At 47.4% G+C, this 17885-nt stretch overlaps 1 protein-coding gene across 1 annotated transcript; it reads right to left on the bottom strand.

Annotated features, from left to right (window-relative positions):
- Window positions 1-2161: 2161 nt before the first annotated feature.
- Window positions 2162-17683, bottom strand: Aldh9a1 (aldehyde dehydrogenase 9 family member A1). The gene is made up of 11 exons (XM_032915086.1): window positions 17470-17683; window positions 15539-15684; window positions 13856-13985; window positions 12529-12663; window positions 11211-11407; window positions 10544-10684; window positions 7880-8068; window positions 7576-7663; window positions 5654-5795; window positions 4515-4627; window positions 2162-3048 (listed from the first exon to the last, which is right to left on the bottom strand). The coding sequence occupies exons 1-11, from the start codon at window positions 17648-17650 to the stop codon at window positions 2945-2947; spliced, it is 1566 nt and encodes a 521-aa protein (XP_032770977.1). The 5' UTR covers window positions 17651-17683; the 3' UTR covers window positions 2162-2944.
- Window positions 17684-17885: the final 202 nt, after the last annotated feature.

Here is a 17885-nt window from a genome sequence, read left to right as displayed (position 1 = left end):
CAGATTCTTCTAGCACCCAGAGACTGCTGTTTCTTGTCTCTGGACCCTAATAGACATCCTCCTGTCTCAGTTCTGCCCTCTGCTGCTCTTTCTGCTGCAATACCTTCCTGCCTGGCCTCCCTCAGACAGTAGCTGCTGCTTTCTCCATGTGACCAGCAATACTCGAATTACCAAAAGTGGGCCAGAGCAGTGGGGAGGCAGCTTTTATTGGGTGTAATGATGTGAATCGGGAGAGGCAACCAGAGGATCTCCCCCACCTAACTAAAGTATGTCCCAAAGATTCCACAGCCTCCTGAAACATCACCAGTTGGGCACCAAGTTTCAAGCACGTAAACCAGTCAACGCCTAACATTAAGGATATTGGAAACACTTGTACACAATTACTGAGGAGCCATGATCATGCATGCACAGTAGGAGGCGCTCAAGACCAGAAGTTGGACTCAGGCTCCCGGTAGGACGCTTGGGCGCCACCTGCTGGTACAACCTAGAAAATGTCAACGACCAAGTTATGGTCTATGTTCTGCAGTCTTCCAGAGTTTGGACAACTTCTTTACATTCTTAAGATGCTGTCCAATCTTAATCAGAAGCCTCTAGAAGCATTTACCACCAAGCCTGACTGCCGGAGTTCCATTCCCTTAATCCACATAATAGGAGAAAACCCACTTCCTTGAGTGGACTCCACACTCCTGCCCACACACATCCTCTTACAGAGACAAATAAATTATCTCATAAATGAACAGTCTATCTGTTCCCTCTTAAAGAACTTTCCAGTAGAAATTTTCTGACGGGACAGAAACACACTCTGTACTATCCAATAAAGCATAACGACTTGAGATGTGGCTAGGGCAATTCGCATGCTTAATGTTTAATTGTAATTAAGCATTCAGTACTCAGGGCGGTTAACCCAGCTGCCGGCTGGACTCACCTGAGAGCCTTTTCACACTCCAGATCGCTTACATTAGCATCTCAGTATTTCCAAAGTGCAGCAGGCCAAACTTGAGAACCATCTCTCTCAAAGCACTGCCTGGCAAACCACCGTGTGTGTGCCTCACCCGAGGATCGTTCTGAAGTGCAGACTGACAGGCCTGAGGTGGCTTTAGTCTGCATATCTACCAACCAGGTGCTGGGGCTCCCTGGGCCACACTGAGCAGTACCTGCTCAAGCACTCAACACGTTTGAGCCTGGAGACAGGCAGTTCCTGCTTCCAGTTTGTGTTCTAGTTAAGGAAGGATAGTTTGCACGAAAAGTTACAGTAACAATGGCAGGGATGGAGGAGGCAGTCTGTGAGGGGTACCTTATCTTGGAACAGAGTTTTAGTTTGTGGTTTAACAAGCCTCTAACTGAAGGGCTGGGAAACGTGGTCTAAAGAGGGAACGGCCTGACAGAGAACCCAGGGGACAACGTGGAAAGTGACAATGACAGCTGGACAGTGTGGATGGTCAGGATACCATCAGGTACACAGGCTTTCTGACTGCAGTTAAAAGCTGCAGCGGGCCCAAGCAAGAGCATGCCGTAATCTCACTGTTTGCTTTCTTTCGTCAACTGCCCCCAACCTTGAAAAGGAAGACAAAAATGGGCCTTTATGTGTAAAGGAAAAACAAGGATTCATAAATATTTCAGGACAAATAACACCAAGAAAGGCTGCTTTTATCATTCTGGGGCTAGCGGCCATAACTTACCATCAAGGACATCGAGGCCTATAACAATCATTCCTTATCTCTAAATGCCACCTTCCCTGTAACTTAACTGGTCCCCAGGAGCATTGGGCTGGGCTTAACTGCAGCGGTCTGCAGTTACAAGGTCTGCCCGCAGCAGGAAGGACAGGCCATAGAAGGTTGGCATGCCTCACCCTGACCTTTGTACTTTTGGGGTTCACCTCCCCCTGCTGGTGCTTTCTCCTCTGTCCTATCCAGCCTTAAGGTGAGATTCAAATTAAGACAGCAAAAGGATTAACAGTGTGGTGGGTTTTAACTCACTGTCGCTGTAGCACGCAGGTGACCTCTGTATTCTAAAGGCTCTCTTCGGGTTCTAAGACCACAGGCTGTACTGCAAGGAACAGAGAAGTGTCCGCTGTGGGACAGGATGTGTTTACTGAGGCAAGTCAATAACTCCATCAATTACCCAGGTTTGTCAGGTTTCCCAATGAAATGACAGAAAAACACAGCTTTGAGAAAGATTTAATTATTGTGCATTATATGGATTGGGGGAGGGGCTACCACCTTGATGTGAGTTCTGGGGATAAAACTGAGGTCACAGGGCTTACGTGCTAAGACCTTACCCACTGAGCTGTCTTGCTAGCCAAGAATAACATAGCTTTTTAAATGCCAATGAGTCGCATTTTCCACAAGTATTAAGACTTTAATGTCTCTGAATAACAACTTTTTAAAATGCACTTCTTATTTATTTTTGGTTTTTCAAGACAGGGTTAATTTGTGTAGCCCTGGTTGTACTGGAACTCACTCTGTAGACCAGGCTGGCCTCGAACTCAGATATGTATCTGCCTCTGCCTCCCAAGTGCTGGGATTAGAGGCATGCACCACACCACTGCCTCTAATTTAAGAATTTGTGTCTTAGTTGTCAATGAACAAAGAACATATATCTGATTCACCAGGAACCCAGGAAGGAAGGCCTTTAAATCAAACTAGAAAACTGCCATTGTTGGTGGGACGAATGTGTATGAGCAGAGCTGTGGCCTGCCCATGTCTGAACAGTGTTGCTGGGGTTTACAGGTTTCTCAGGGACTTGCTGGAAGAACAGGTTCCCTGGCTACCATCGGAAAGGCACTTGTGCACATTTTCAATTGGGAAGGTGACTGCAAGACAGAGGACAATCAATACTGACCCATTATCACGCTAATGACCCAAAGCCTGGATGTAAGAAGCTATTCAGTTACACTGCCTGTCAATCAAGGCAGCCGACTCATTGCACAGCTTGGCCATGTACGTCACTGGTTTTCAAAAGGTGACTCCACGTCCCCCATCTCCACACACACCGTCTTCAGCTGTGAATAGTACTCAATCGTCACTCGGCCGTTCTCTCTGCCAAATCCTGAAAAGACATGGGTCAGGCTGAGTGGTCAGTACAGTGGTCTGAGTCAGACTGCTTCAAAGGCAGGCTGGGCCGGGCAGGGTGGGAAAGAGGTCCCCTGAGCAGGCACCGCTGTGGAGCTGGGCCAGCCAGTGTTAGGACACTTGCCAGCAGAGTGCCTCAGGTGCCTGCTACTCTGCATGAACATCTGAAGAATATTCCATCCTTTGAAGGAAACATGTTAAAGGCAGGGGCAATAGCTCAGTTGGTAGAGTGCCTGCCTACCAAGCACAGAGCCCTGGGTTCAAGCCCCAGCACCATTAGCCTGGGCACAGCGCCACACACCTATAATCCCAGCACTTCCCACAGCAGAGGCAGAAGGAACTCTGCTCCACTATAAGTTCAAAGCTAACCCTGGATACATGAAACTGTGTTCTCCATCCCACCAACCCCTAGCCCTAAGAAAACAAGAAGCATGTTAAAAGCAGCCTCTAAAACAATCAACCTGACAGCCCTGAAAAACAGTGTCTATTAAAACTTGGCCATGTAACAAGATTTATTAACCTCTAGCATGTGCAAAGAGCAGACTCTCGGTTCCTCCCAAGTCCCACGTGTGGACTTTGTATTGTGCCCAAGCCCACACTGGCTAAGCGTAAAGGCCGGGCTCTCTGCAGATCTACCCAGCTCTCTTCACACACTGCCGTCCTACTCAAAAGGAAGGAAAACTGGCCTGGGGTTGGAGGGCCCTAAGCCTACACCACTAATAAAAATCACTGTGACCAGTAGGGTTTCATTAGGGAACGCAAGGACAGCGCTAAGTATGAGAGAGGCCTATCCACGCCCACCACTGCATCACTCTTCCTGATATTAAGGTAGCCATAGACTATGGGCTGGATTCTCAAAACTGTGTCCAAACCAATTTTTAGTTTAAATGAAAAGTATGGGAAATGAATGAATACAGGCACCACAGCACAGAGAAAAAAAACTCAAAGTGACAGTTATATCACTCTGCCTCAAACCCCCAACACACCAGACCACACATCTGTGGTGACAGAAATCCACGAGCAGCAGCTTAGAGGACCATTTTAGATCCATCTAGATCAGAGAATTGTGCTGAATACCTAATGAGGGTGCAGAAGATTAAAGCAGTTAAAACAAGATTTCTGGAACAAGACTTTAGAGACACCCACGCCCTACTGATGGACATGCCGGACGGGAAGCCCCATAGGAGCGTTTAATACTCAGGGCAAGAAAAGGTAACATGGCCAACAAGACACACCCTGAGACAAGGTCAGCAGTTCACACACCACACTACCCAACAGGGCTGTCTGGCGGTGCCTAGCCTGCACTCCAGGGAAGCAGGGGAGGACTGAGTCTTTTGTATTTCCCAGGCTGTGCTGGGCCAGAGTCAGGAGCACTGGCGAGCGGGTACTGGCTAGGCTGGCATCCCTGCAAATCTGGTTTGTCTGCATTTCCCGACGCCTCACCTGACTTCTTGTATCCACCAAAGGGCAACTCGACCGGGCTGACGTTATAGTTGTTAATGTAGCACGTTCCGGCCTGCAGCTCAGCCGCCACCCTGTGCGCTCTCTGGATGTCCCTGTTAGGGAAAAAGACAATATTGGTCATTAACAAATTTCCTCAGGAAACCTCAGATTGAAATCTAAGGGTCCTGAAATCCTGGCAAACTGTTGTTTCTTCAAACTACTTGAAGCCCTTTCAGACAGACCCAGGTTTAAGAGTCTGTAAATGAGGTGGCAGTGAGGACACCACTATTCGGTGGTGTGGGACAACTATACAACCTCACCCACAGGGCTAAAGGTGGAGCATTCACTCACACAGAACACAGATCTCTTAGGACAGAAATATGTCTCCATGATCCTGGATTAGACAAAGGCTCCTTAAGTATAAACAGCCAAAAGCAAAGGGAAATCCACAGAAATGAGAACCAAAACCACAGTGGAAATGCGCTCACACCAGGAGGAGAGCTGAGACGGAAACACAAGGGCTGATACAGTGTGGAGAAATTAGAGCCTTTTATAAGAGAGACAGACAGACAGACAGACACAGAGAGAGACAGAGACACACAGAGAGAGACAGAGCGCTCGAGCAAGCACGCACACATGTCGGGTGGTCAGAGGACAACTCTGAGTCAGCCCAAGGCCCACCTGTGCTACAGAGCCATCGTGGCCAGTGTTGGTAACTTAGAGAACCTAACTCAAAGAAGAAATAAATAAATAAATAAATAAATAAATAAATAAATAAATAAATAAATAAATAAATGTATGTATGTATGTATGTCTGGTGATACTAGAGACAGCTCAATGTAGGACACTTGTTTCCTATGTGCAATCCTTAGTACCCTCCCCCCAACACGCACAGACAAAGGGCACTCAGTCTCCAAATCAGAAAAGCAGAGGGCCAAATGCAGCCTTGGCATCTTCTAAATTAAGAAGCAAACCGGGTTTAGCTCAATTTGATCCTCAGCCCCAGAAAGAAAACAGAAGCAAACAGAGATGCTGGTGGCTCTAACGACAGCAAAGTGAGGAGCAATGGGATGGTTACATCCTCAAGAGACACCCTAGCCCGTCCCTCCCAGGATGCTGTGGGTGTCCTGACCGCGTACCTGGTAAAGACCCCAGCTGCCAGTCCAAACGTGGTGTCATTGGCCCGCTCCAGAACCTCGGCTTCAGTCTCAAATGTTAGAATGGACATAACTGGCCCAAAGATCTCTTCTTTTACACAAGTCATGTCATCTGTGCAATTAGCTGCCGACATTCACAACAAAACCAGAGACAGTGAGGGGACCATGATCTCATATACCCAAAACACAGTAAACAGTGTAGTGAACGGGGAGAAACACGGCTTAGGGGGAAACGGTTCAATAGGATGTTGCCACTGTCGACATCCATTAGACCTTCCCTCTTTTTAGAATTTCTAAGGCGGTCTCCGGTGAGGTAACGGACTCCCTTACAGAGATCTTCACTACAGTCTCAGCAACACTGCACAGGAAGTTTTGAGGTGGCTGCACACGTCAGGGACGTGGAGCTCGAGGAGGAGGTTGAGTACTGTTAGAAACACCGGCTCACCATGAAGACTAAAAAACAGCTACTCATGGGTTTACAAAGATGACAGTTCTAAGATCTCTTCAGACCCGGGAGGAGTGAGGGAGGGGAGGCTGTGTCGGGACATAAGAGAATACACTTTTTAAATGAGGAAAAGAAAATTTCCTCAGAGGTGGGTTGCACTTGAGACACTGTACACAGCACACCGCAGCAGTGCACTTGAGAGACGCCAGTGCTCGAGGGTTAAGTAACACTTAGACTGTGCTTACAAACAGCTGGCAGTGCTCTAAGTCTTTGAAAGCTAAGAATCCACCCCATAAGCTTCTTTAATTGCTCAAAACAATTACCCAATCATCTCTGAAAATATTTACAGCTTACAAGGCTGTAACACAGAATGGCTCTGGGCAGTGAGTTTCACACTAGAGAGCGAAGAACAGCTGACACATGACAAAGGAAACATGCCTGTGTGGAACAGACCAATCCTGAATCTTAAGCAAGTCACAGACAGACAGACTCTCGAGTTAGTCCTAACCTGTCATGTGCAAAGTCATGGCAACAGTGAGTCTGCGGCAATGCACATCTCTAGCCCCAGGCTCTAAGAATGACAGGCGGAGGTCTAGGGCAGGGACCAGAAATCTGTCTTAACAGAGTTTCCAAGTCACTTGTATGTTAGAATTCAAGGCAGCTTCCAGCATCACAAGAACAAAGGGTTAGCTCCCTTTTCTTTGCTAGCTTTGCCGTCCGCATAAAGTCTACTTACTTAACCCCAGCACACTGAGAACTCTACTAACATGGCCTCCATTCCTCCTTCTCCTGTGCCACACAAACCTGCTCTTCAACAGACTTGGCTGCATACTTTATTGTCTAACCCCTGTCTTTCACTTAGCAACATGCGAACGTTCCCTACTTGTTAACTCGTTCAATTACACCTAGCCCCGTCCTCAGTCCGGATGTAGGCTCACAGCCTTTCGGCTGGAGTGTTGAAAGGTTAACACCACTAGCACCAGGGCGACGGCTGGAATCGCCAGAGGGTTTGAGTGGGATGCCTATGTACACCTGACTGTCCAAAGCTGAGTTTTAAGAGTGAAAAGCTGAACTAAAACTTACCGAAATTTCATCTGACAAATTGGTTTTGTCATACTGATACATTACAGTTCAAAGGAAAGGCGTGGTTTACATCACTGAGGATGTCATCACCCTAATTTGTTCTTTAATCAAAGCTGTATTTCTGAGTTTTGGGGTGATTTTTTTTTTCTGTTTTTTAGCTTGTTCCCAGAACAGTGGTCTCCAGCAAACCAATACATATGGCTGCCCTAGTGTAGGGGCACCAGGGGCTTCAAGAGTAACAAAGTACTTCACAAGCCTGGGTAGTGGGGTCATTCAAACTGCCAACCCTTACTCTAAGCCACTGCATATGTTATAAATATCCATTTATAGCTACTTAGTATTTAATCCAAGCCAATTAAAAGCGAACAAGACATACTTAAAATGCAAGGTGTCATGTAATATCCATGTTTTAACTTAGGATCCTCCGGGGCATACGGCTCTCCACCACACAGCACAGTGGCACCCTAAGAGAAAGAGAACAGGCAGCATCTTCTGTACTGAGCACACACTCCATGTGCAATCCCAAAAGGCACAGTGTGGCCCGAGCAAACACATGCACACCTACCCTCCCAAAGCGCAACACTCGGGGACCGTAAGCACCAATGTCAGGGTAGAGAGGGAACAGGGCGAGGAGCCACGCTAACCCTCCCTAGCCGTCCCCAGCTCCTGTCATTTCTTACCTGCTCCTTTGCGGACTTGACAAACCCGAGGACTCGCTCCAGGTGCGGGGCATTGACGAGTGGGCCCATCCGTGTATCTTCCAGAAGTGGGTCCCCAATCTTTATCCTCTGAGTCTGCTTCACAACTTCCTTCGTAAATGCGTCAGCAATTTCCTTTTGCACAAACACTCTAGTGCCGTTGCAGCACACCTAAAGGGGACACGAGACAGACATTTGTGTATGGGATGAAAACAATGGGGGGAAACAGCTAACAACCTTAAAGGAGTCACGATACAGTTTTTAAAACGTTTTATCTTATGTGTAATGATGGCGCCTGTGCACCACATGTGTGCCTGGTGCCTGTGGAGGCCAGAAGAGGGCACTGCATTTCCTCAACCTAGAGTTCCGGACTGTGACTGCCTTGTGGGTGCAAGGAATCAAACCCAGGTCCTCTGCAAGAACAGCCAGCGCTCTTAACTGCGGAGTCATCTCTCCAGCCCCATAACACTCTTTTTTAAAGATTTATTTATTTAATACATGTGAGTCAACTGAGCCATCTCTCCAGCCCCTATTTATTTGTGTATGTGAGTACACTGTCACTGTCTTCAGACACAACAGAAGAGGGCATCGGATCCCATTACAGATGGTTGTGAGCCACCATGTGGTTACTGGGAATTGAACTCAGGACCTCTGGAAGAGCAGGTGGTGCTCTTAACCACTGAGCCATCTCTCCAGCCCAGTACCTGAAACTTTTAACTTGGCTTGTTTTTCACAACGCTATTCTAGGACCAGGTGATTCAATACATTGTGGATAAGAAAAACTAAATCTATCACTATCAGAAAAGGAAACTACAAATGATTTAACTGAATGACTTTGTGCTTATTAATGCAGATTAAAAAAAAAAAAAAAAAAGGCCAGGTGGTGATGCACCTTTCACCCACCCAGCATTTGAGGTGGATCTGAGTTCAAGGTCAGCCTGGACTACAGAGCACGTTCTGGGGCAGCAATGATGTGGGGTGCGGGGGGAGCTACACATAGAAACCCTGTCTTGATGGGGGTGGTACAGCCATTGTCTGTGCACACGCAGTCATGCATTCTCTAGCCTCGGCCTGAGTGTTAGGAGCAGAATGCCACCGCAGTAGCACTCACGAGATAAGCACTAAGATCCTGGTTGCTCTTTCCCTTGGCAGTAATAGGGGATTAAACTCAGGGTCTCGTAAGTGCCGGGTGAGCATTTATTCTACCACTGACCGACAGCCCCGGCCAAGAACCTGGACCTGGTTTCTAAGTATCTTTCACTGAAACCAGCACTGGTTTCAATGGCTAATTCCAGAGTTCAGCTGGAAAAAAGAACAAGATAGATCTACAACACCTTAATGTGCCAGACATCAAAGAAGTTTTTCCGGTCAGAGAGGAAGAACCCGGCAGGATTGTGCACACCCGTGACCCCAGCACATGGGAAGCTAGGTATTCGAGGACAGCCTGGGCTACTCAGGGGGACTCTGTCTCAAAACGTCAACACTCATGCTGTAAACAATGCCAATTACTCCAGTTACTTCAGACTGCACCCACTGTTTGGCATTGTGCGTGCACCGGATTCCCACACTGTGCCATATAAACACGTGTGGCTTAGAGAAACAGTAACTAAGGCTGACGAGAGGGCTCGCTGGCTTTTGCAGAGGACCCATGTTGAGTCCCCAGCACCCACAGGGCACCGCTTCACAACCATCTGTAACTCCAATTCCAGGGGATCAAACGCCCTCCTCTGGTCTCTAGGGACACCCGGCACACATGGGGTGCAGAGTCACACACTCAGGCGAAACATTAACATGCGCAAAGTAAGTTCTAAGAATTCTTTGAAAAGAAGCAGCACCTGAGCAGGGGGGAAACAAGCAGGACACTAACTCTACCCTGCTCCCTCCTCGACGGACACTGTGGATTCTTCCGGGGTTTTTGTGGGGTTATAGCTCCTGTCTCGGACCCTGTGGGAGGCAAAGGCTCCACACCGCTGTACTACTTTGATCCTTTCAGCTGGATCTTATCCCAGAAAAAAAAAAAATTGTTTTCAATTACTAAGATTTAGTCAAATAAGTGGTCAAGTTTTAGTAAGGGTTACAGATGGAAAAGCAGTAAAAACCAGGAAGTTAACACCAATAAGAATAGTTACAGAGCTGTGCTTAGTGTGTGTGTGTGGGGTACAGTGTGATAATTCTATAAAAGATTGTGCTGTTTGGCTGGAGTATTTCATAGTTACAGACTTTGTGCCTACAAAGATTACAACACGCCAGGAAAACTCAGCACTTACACATTGTGCGTGTAGGCAGACCGAGAGAAGGGTGAACATGGTAGCTTCTGCAGTGGTTCTCAACCTGTGGCAAGTTCTCTCTCAAAAACTATTCACGTTACGATTCACAACAGTAGCAAAATTAGTTAGAAGGTAGTGACGGGAATAACTGTGCCTGGGGTCACCACTTGAGGCTCTGTGTTAAAGGGTTGCAGCGTTAGGAAGGTTGAGAACCACGGTCTCATAGTGATCCAGGGCAAGGACACACGGGAAGCCCTGTTCTATTTGCTCAACTCTCCTGTGAATCTCAAAGTGTGTCCAGAGTGTGGAGTGTGCTGCTGGGTCAGAGGAGGGGAGCTTCCTTCCCTGCCTTCGAGGCCCCTTCGGGAAGAGTGCATACCTGTCCTTGTGTGAGGAAGTTGGCCAGCAGGGCCCCCTTCACAGCGTTCTCCATATTACAGTCAGAGAAGATGATCAGAGGAGATTTGCCCCCAAGTTCCAAAGTAATGGGTTTGATTCCTTTAGCGGCCATCTCCATGATCTACAAAGCAAAGCAAGGCATTTGGAAGTTTAGCGTAACAGCCTATCACTAGGTTAACTCCCCTCAACCCACCAGGCCATTTTGATCTGACGGAGCCACATCCACTTAAAATATTCTTTGGCAAACACTTATGAGAATTTACAGAACATCCCTTAAGACCCGAGACAGGAACTCACTTAAAACCCCGAGTCCCGGGGCTCTCACAGCCAGGAGTTCGGTTTTAAATTTTTATGTTTAGGACTTGGAATATATATTCTGGTCAAAGTAATGAACCTGAAGGAACCTGAGGAAATACTCTTCCTTCTACATGATGTAGTTAACTCACTGAACAGGAGAAGTGCCAGCCCAACCTCGGCTCAGGCTCTCTTTCTGCTCATACTTCATAGGAAACTTTAGACCAGCAAAACTGCTTGGCCCATTCCCAATATAAACTAGGAATCCGAAATACGCAAGCTGCATGGTGGGCAGGATCGGCCTGCCAGAGCTAGCCTTTTGTTAAACCATTCCCTTGGTTTCGTCTGCGCACCTTCATGCCAGTGGGCACGCTTCCAGTGAAGGAGATTTTGGCCACATCACGATGCTGACACAGAAACTGGCCTGTGGCAGCCCCACCTTGCACCACGTTGAAGAGGCCGTTAGGCGCACCGGCTTTGGTGTAGATCTCAGCCAGGAGCAGAGCAGACACAGGCGTGAAGGGAGAGGGCTTAAAGATCATGGCATTACCTGTGGAAAACCAAACGCTTCTCTTAGACAAGAGTGCATTATTCCAGCTGGTTTCTAGTCTTCCAAATTCACCTAAGATGTTATTAATAATATTAATAATAGAAATGACTAGGACCAAAGTGACGGACGGCTCAGTAGTTAAGAGCACTTGCTGCCCTGGCGGACGGTCTGGGATCAGTTTCCTGCACACTGAGGATGGTTTACAACCAACTCTAACTCCAAATCCGGAGAATCTAGCGCCCTCTTCTGGCCTCTATAGGTACCAGTAGTGTGCAGTGTGTGCACACATGCATATATATACACACAGTCAGGAAAAATACACACACAAAAATATAAAATTAGTTGTTTTATTTTTAAAATATCTTGTTTTCTTTTTTTTTTAAGATACATTTTATGTGAGTACACTGTAGCTATCTTCAGACACACCAGAAGAGGGCAATGGATCCCATCACAGATGGTTGTGAGTCACAGTGTGGTTGCTGGGATTGAACTCAGGACCTCTGGAATAGCAGTCAGTGTTTTTTTTTGTTGTTGTTGTTTTTTTTTAATTTATTTTATTTATTTGTATATAAGTACACTGTGGCTGTCTTCAGACACACCAGAAGAGGACATTGAATCCCATTACAGATGGTTGTGAGCCACAGTGTGGTTGCTGGGAATTGAACTCAGGACCTCTGGAATAGCAGGCAGTGCTCTTAACCACTGAGCCATCTCTCCAGCCCCTGTCTTGTTTTCCTGCCTTGGGTTTTCACGTATCAAGGTCTGGGTGCATGCATTATCCCACTTAAAGCTTGCAACTTTAGTGGAAAGTCGGGATAGCCAGTCCCAGCTTTTAAAAGTTAAAGACCAGAGACTTTCATTCCCTTTAATTCCAACACTAGAGAGGCTGACTCAAAAGGACAGCCTAGACTATGCTGCAGACACTAGAAAGATGCAAAATACACTGAGACAGGACTTGTGTTCGACCTCAACCCTAAATTCCTTCAGGGGTGAGGCAGAGCAGGGACAAGCCCTAGCCTCTGAGATCTGACTGCCCCAGAGCATAGCAGAAAGAAACGGCAGGTCAGCTGGGGGACCAGTGGGGGAGGAAGGCTCTCTGTGGAGGAGGCATTCATTCTTACCACAAGCCAAAGCCGGAGCAGACTTCCAACAGGCAATCTGGAAGGGGTAGTTCCATGCTCCTATCCCCAAACACACCCCAAGTGGTTCTCTTCTGGTGTAGCCAAAGGACCCTCCTGGGAGCTGGATGTGCTCTCCTAGAAGTAAAACAGAATAAGGAACAATGCATGTCTATGCTCCCCACAATTTCTGTAGTACGAGTTCATTCTGGTTCATTTAATTCTCTAAGAATCCCCAGCAGGGGCTGAAGAAATGGCTCAGCAGTTAAGAACACTGGCTGCGGGCTGGAGAGATGGCTCAGCGGTTAAGAACACTGACTGCTCTTCCAGAGGACCCAGGTTCAGTTCCCAGCACCCACACAGTGACTCGAAAGTATCTGTAATTCCACTTCCAGGGGATCCTACACCTATTTTGGCCCCCACAGATAGGAGGCATACAAGTGTACACAACATACATGCAGGCAGAATAACCTTACACATTTAGTTTTAGAAATAAAAGTGCACCAGTCATGGTGGTACATGCCTTTAATCCCATCACTGGAGATGCAGAGACAGGTGGGTTTCTGTGAGTTCAAGGCCAGTCTGTTCTATGCAGCAAGGACCAGGTAAGCCAGGGCTAACATAGCAAGACCTTATTTCAAAAGATAAATTAAAAAACACTTAAAAACAAACAAAACCATCTCCTGAGCTCTGGTGCCTAACTTAGGTAAAATGATATGGAAATGAGGGGACAAGGCAGCAGCAGAGGCAGTCTGAGGTCCCTAAAACCCTGGCCTGTTCACCTACTGCATATGGCTGAGGTCGGCCCCATCAACCATTCAAGAAGAACTGCTGCAAACATTTGTTTTTTAAGATGTTTCATTTACCTCAGGCAAGCGTCAAACTCACTAAGTGGTTGAGGCTGCCCTTTAACCTTTTGATCCTCCTGCCTCTACCCCCTAGATACTCGGGATTATGGGTTGGCATCACACTGAAGAATAGGCAATATCAGGGCTCAGGGATCCACGCTCACCAGGCAAGCACTTAACCAGCTTAGCTACATTCCTGGCCCAACTGTGAACTTGACCATGACACACACAGCATGGACTCTGACGAGCCAGTGTCTCTGTTAGGTCTCAGGTTTCCTGCTGGGTGCTTTCTATGTCCTATCTCTCCGAATCCTTACAACCCAAGAAATTGAACGTTATCACCTCTACCTTATCTAAGAATGATAAAGTAGGTTTTAAGCCACCCAAAAGGTAACAATGAACTTAAGACGTTGCCCTCCACTACTAGGCTCAGCTCTTCTGCCTTCTTGTCACCTGAGGCGTGAAGCCCGGCCCAGGCTTACCTGCCATGGACGCAGCCAGGCCTGCATAGTATTCCAGGCACTGCCAGGAAGTGTCAACATCCAGGCGGGCCTCAAATACGGACTTGCCGTTGTTGATGGTCTCCATAGTGGCAATTTCATCCCTCCGTTCCTTTGGGTAGAACAGAGGAGATTTAATAAATACAGTGTATGATGTTTCAACACAGTCAGTATTTAAAGAGAACGTGTCACTCAAGTACTAAACCTAGACAGGGTGGACATTTCCAACGAGACTCTACAGAGTAATGGCGCTGCACGGGGAGACAAAATCCTGCTGACACAGGAGTCTCCTCTTCGTCACCGGGTGACAAAGACTAAGACCGCAACCTCATTTCAGCATCAGTTAGAAAAGGAAAATTGTAAGCACTACTATGGGTGTGTATATAAAACATGTATTTGAGCATATTCTCGGACATTTTGGCATGGCCCAGGCTAGCAGAACAAAGACACCAGGCAGGCTAACTGAAGAGCAAAGGTCAGGGAAAACAGAGATTACATTACCCTAGAATGAGACCTTTGGAGCTGGGAGTTCCTGTTCCCAAAGCCATCACTTTATACTCCAGGGTGATAATCATAGTGATCCTTTCCTCTCAGTCCCAGAGACTTGATTGAAACCCAATTAATCTCAGTACCTCCCCAAAGGAGGATAGGAAGGCCTGCAGACACTAAGTCCCTGTAGTGCAACCCATTGTGTGTTCAGGCTGTAACAAACCTTTTTTCTCTAATCTCCAAAGCCTCATGTGTTCTCAGAACACACGTGTGCACTGATATGCGTGTATACAGATACTTAGGTATACACAGGTATACACACGCTTGCAAGCCGGTGAACTCTCAGACCCACCAGGGTTTCTCACAGCATATGTAACACAAACACACAAAACCCACCCTACGCCCCCACCAAAGACACAATTCATGTTTGGATGGATATTACTCTGAATTTTTCTAGAAGTAGACCTGGTAAACACGCCTGAAAAAGACGGGCTTAAATATCATCAGAAGGGGTAAAAAAGCAGAAACAAAAAATAAAACATGAAAAACGAGCACACATGAAAAGCCAGCATCCAGGGCTGGGAAGATGGCTGAGTCTGTGAGGTGCCTGCTGTGTAAACACAAGGACCTGAGTTCCAGTCCCCAGCTCCCACGAAATCCAGACACGCCAGCATCAGAGCCATCTCCCCAACACTGGGGAGGCAGATCAGGCAAATCCCTGGAGCTCACTCACAAGCCAATGTAGCCAAACTGAGGAACCCTAGGTTCACCGACAGAAACCATCTCAAAAAGTAAGGTGGGTAGAGATCAAGGATATACCCGACCTCAACCTCTGCAGGCATTTACACATACATGCACATATACACACAATCATGTACACATAGCATACAGATAATAAATAAATAAATAAATAAAAATACACTTTTAAGTAAGAATAATTTAAGTTAAAAAGCAAGTAAGCCATAAAGATCATACTATAATTCAAAACAAATTCAGGAAAGAAAGCATGCCCAGGCAGCTGCCAAGGGGGCACACGGTGAAAGCTTATTTCACCTATCAAGGTGGGCACGGCGTTTCTCCACTGCAGAGAAATGCCATAACCCAGAGCTGCATCCAAGTCTACCTGCAACTCCCCTCAGAGCAGCATCTCCTTGAAAGAAACAGAGTGATACACACCTTTATTATCCGGGCAGCCTCTAAGAGGACTTGACAACGCTCCAAGCCGCTTTTCTTACTCCAGATTTTAAAGGCAGCTTTTGCATTTTCAACAGCCAAATTTACTTCCTTTTCTCCCGAGCACTTGAAAGTAGCTATCTCTCGGCCTGTGAAGAAGCAGAAAGTCAGGCTCAGCTCAAGCAGTTACAATGCATCTGATTCGTTTCTATCAGCACTCTCTGGGGGATGGATCCCTTCCAAGTCTCATTTAGTTCTCAACTCTTTTTCTGCTTCTTTTTGGTTACTTGGAATCCCTTTAAAGTCCAACAAGGGTTGCAGGTCTAGCTCCAGAAAAACATGAATTTAACCACATTACAAAACCACTGAGACGATCTGGTGTCTAAAACTCAGCATGGTCTGAGACTACCTTGCCTTTCCTCTGTTTGATAACTAAGTTTACTAACATTAATCGACTAGAAGTCATTTCCTGATGCTCCTCAATACTGTCCCTGACAGCCTTGCAAAATCCAAGTTGAAAGTCATCAGCCTACTGCTGTAAACTCTCCCTTATCTGTGTTCTAATCAGGGCCTATCAGACTCCTACTTGATGGCCAAGGTTAATTAGCACTTTTAGAAGTTAAAGGCCGGGGGTTGGGGATTTAGCTCAGTGGTAGAGCGCTTGCCTAGCAAGCGCATTTGGTCCCCAGCTCCGGAAAAAAAAAAAAGAAGTTAAAGGCCAGTCTTAAAGTCTCATCTCCCATCCCTATCTTGGAGCATAACAAAAAGACTAGACTTTTTTTTTTTAGACCCATATCTCAAGGATCATAACCCAAACTAACTTCACCAACAAAAATTCTTCAGCAGTTTTTCTCAAGGATTTCCCGAGATTTCATAAACCTACTTCTTTGACCAACCAGAGGGGTCAGGTAGGAAAGGAAATGGCTGGAGATCACCTGAAGGCAATTCTGCTTTTGTATCAGTACAGGGAGGGAGGCAGAGCAGCAGTTCCCAGCTCTCAAGGCCTCTGTGGGCAGTTCAGGTCCTAGCAAATCACTTCAGCATGGCTTGGTCAGTGCACTTTTACTGCTCTCACTAAACATGCCCTTCTGATTTACAGAATACGTTTTTTCCTGCCCAGAATATTCAATAAGAGTAACCAAAACAAACACAAAAGTCAATCCAAAGGCCAAGAAACAAAGAACTCTCTTCCTCCTTAGCTAGTGCAGTTTATTCATGCCCCAGCAGGTCACACGGGGGGGGGGGGTGTTGACTGTATTTGGAAGAATGAAATCTTGGAAATCTAGTAAACGGCATGATTACGGTTAATAATACCGTAAAATACATGTTCACTTAAAATCTGCCAAGTGTACAGAGCATGAGAGTTCTCACTACTCAAAAGTGGAAATTACGTGGCGATAACGGATAAGTTCATTAATTTGACGGTGGTGAGCATTATACAAGATTACACATGTTTTATGTTTTTTTTTTCCTTGTTAACCTGGAGAGCTGGCGGACACTAAAGCTAAACTGGATGCTGTTGGCTGCTATTTTTTCTTTTCTTTCCCAATTCTTATCGATGTTCAGAAATACCCCTGGACCACAAAGAAGGCCGTATGGGACTTCAGGCACAATAGAAATCACCTGTGAGTCAACAACACACGGCAGCAGACACTCCTGCAGGACCCGCTCTCAAAGCTCAGAGACACCACCCCCCCCCCAGCTCTGGCGCCAGAATCCTCTGCTCCAGTCTTGAAGTTACTCCCAGCGCACCCCACCGCACCCCAAATGCTTCCTCTTTCCCAGGAGCCTCCCCAGCACTCTGTGCTCCGTGCCGCGACCACGCAAGTTCAGCAATCCATTACGGAGAACTCGGAAGAACTCGGGGCAACAGACTCAGTGCACAGGGCCGGGGAAGGCCCACACCACTCGCGTGCCTCCCCGCGCCGGGTTACCGGTGGCTGGCTCGAACGCTTTCTCCGTGCCCGAGGCATCCACCGGCTCCACGCGGGCCCCGCCGCGGTAGTTGAGCGGCTGCGATACGACGAAGGTGCCAGTGCTCATGGCGGCGACTGCTGCAGGCCGGGGTACGCGGAGGAGCGAGGTCAGCACAGATCCGACTGCACTGAGAAACATTTATTCTGGGCGCAGGGCGTCCGGAAGCCCCAGCTGGTCACGCGGGGGGCGGGAGGGGATTGGCTGAGCTGAAGAGGCGGGGAGCGGAGAGGGGCAGAGTCCCGGGGGCGTGGCCCAGGGATGGAAACCACGCTGCGCGAGTGTGGAGCATGAAGGGGCGGGGCCTCGGGGAGGTGTGAGCCGTGAGTGGGAGGGCATAGTGTCCCTGAGGAAAGCCCAGCAGGGGCCACTGGGA

Source organism: Rattus rattus, chromosome 10, assembly GCF_011064425.1.
Source record: "Rattus rattus isolate New Zealand chromosome 10, Rrattus_CSIRO_v1, whole genome shotgun sequence".
Lineage (NCBI taxonomy): Eukaryota > Metazoa > Chordata > Mammalia > Rodentia > Muridae > Rattus > Rattus rattus.
This window is presented reverse-complemented; position numbering and strand designations above follow the sequence as displayed.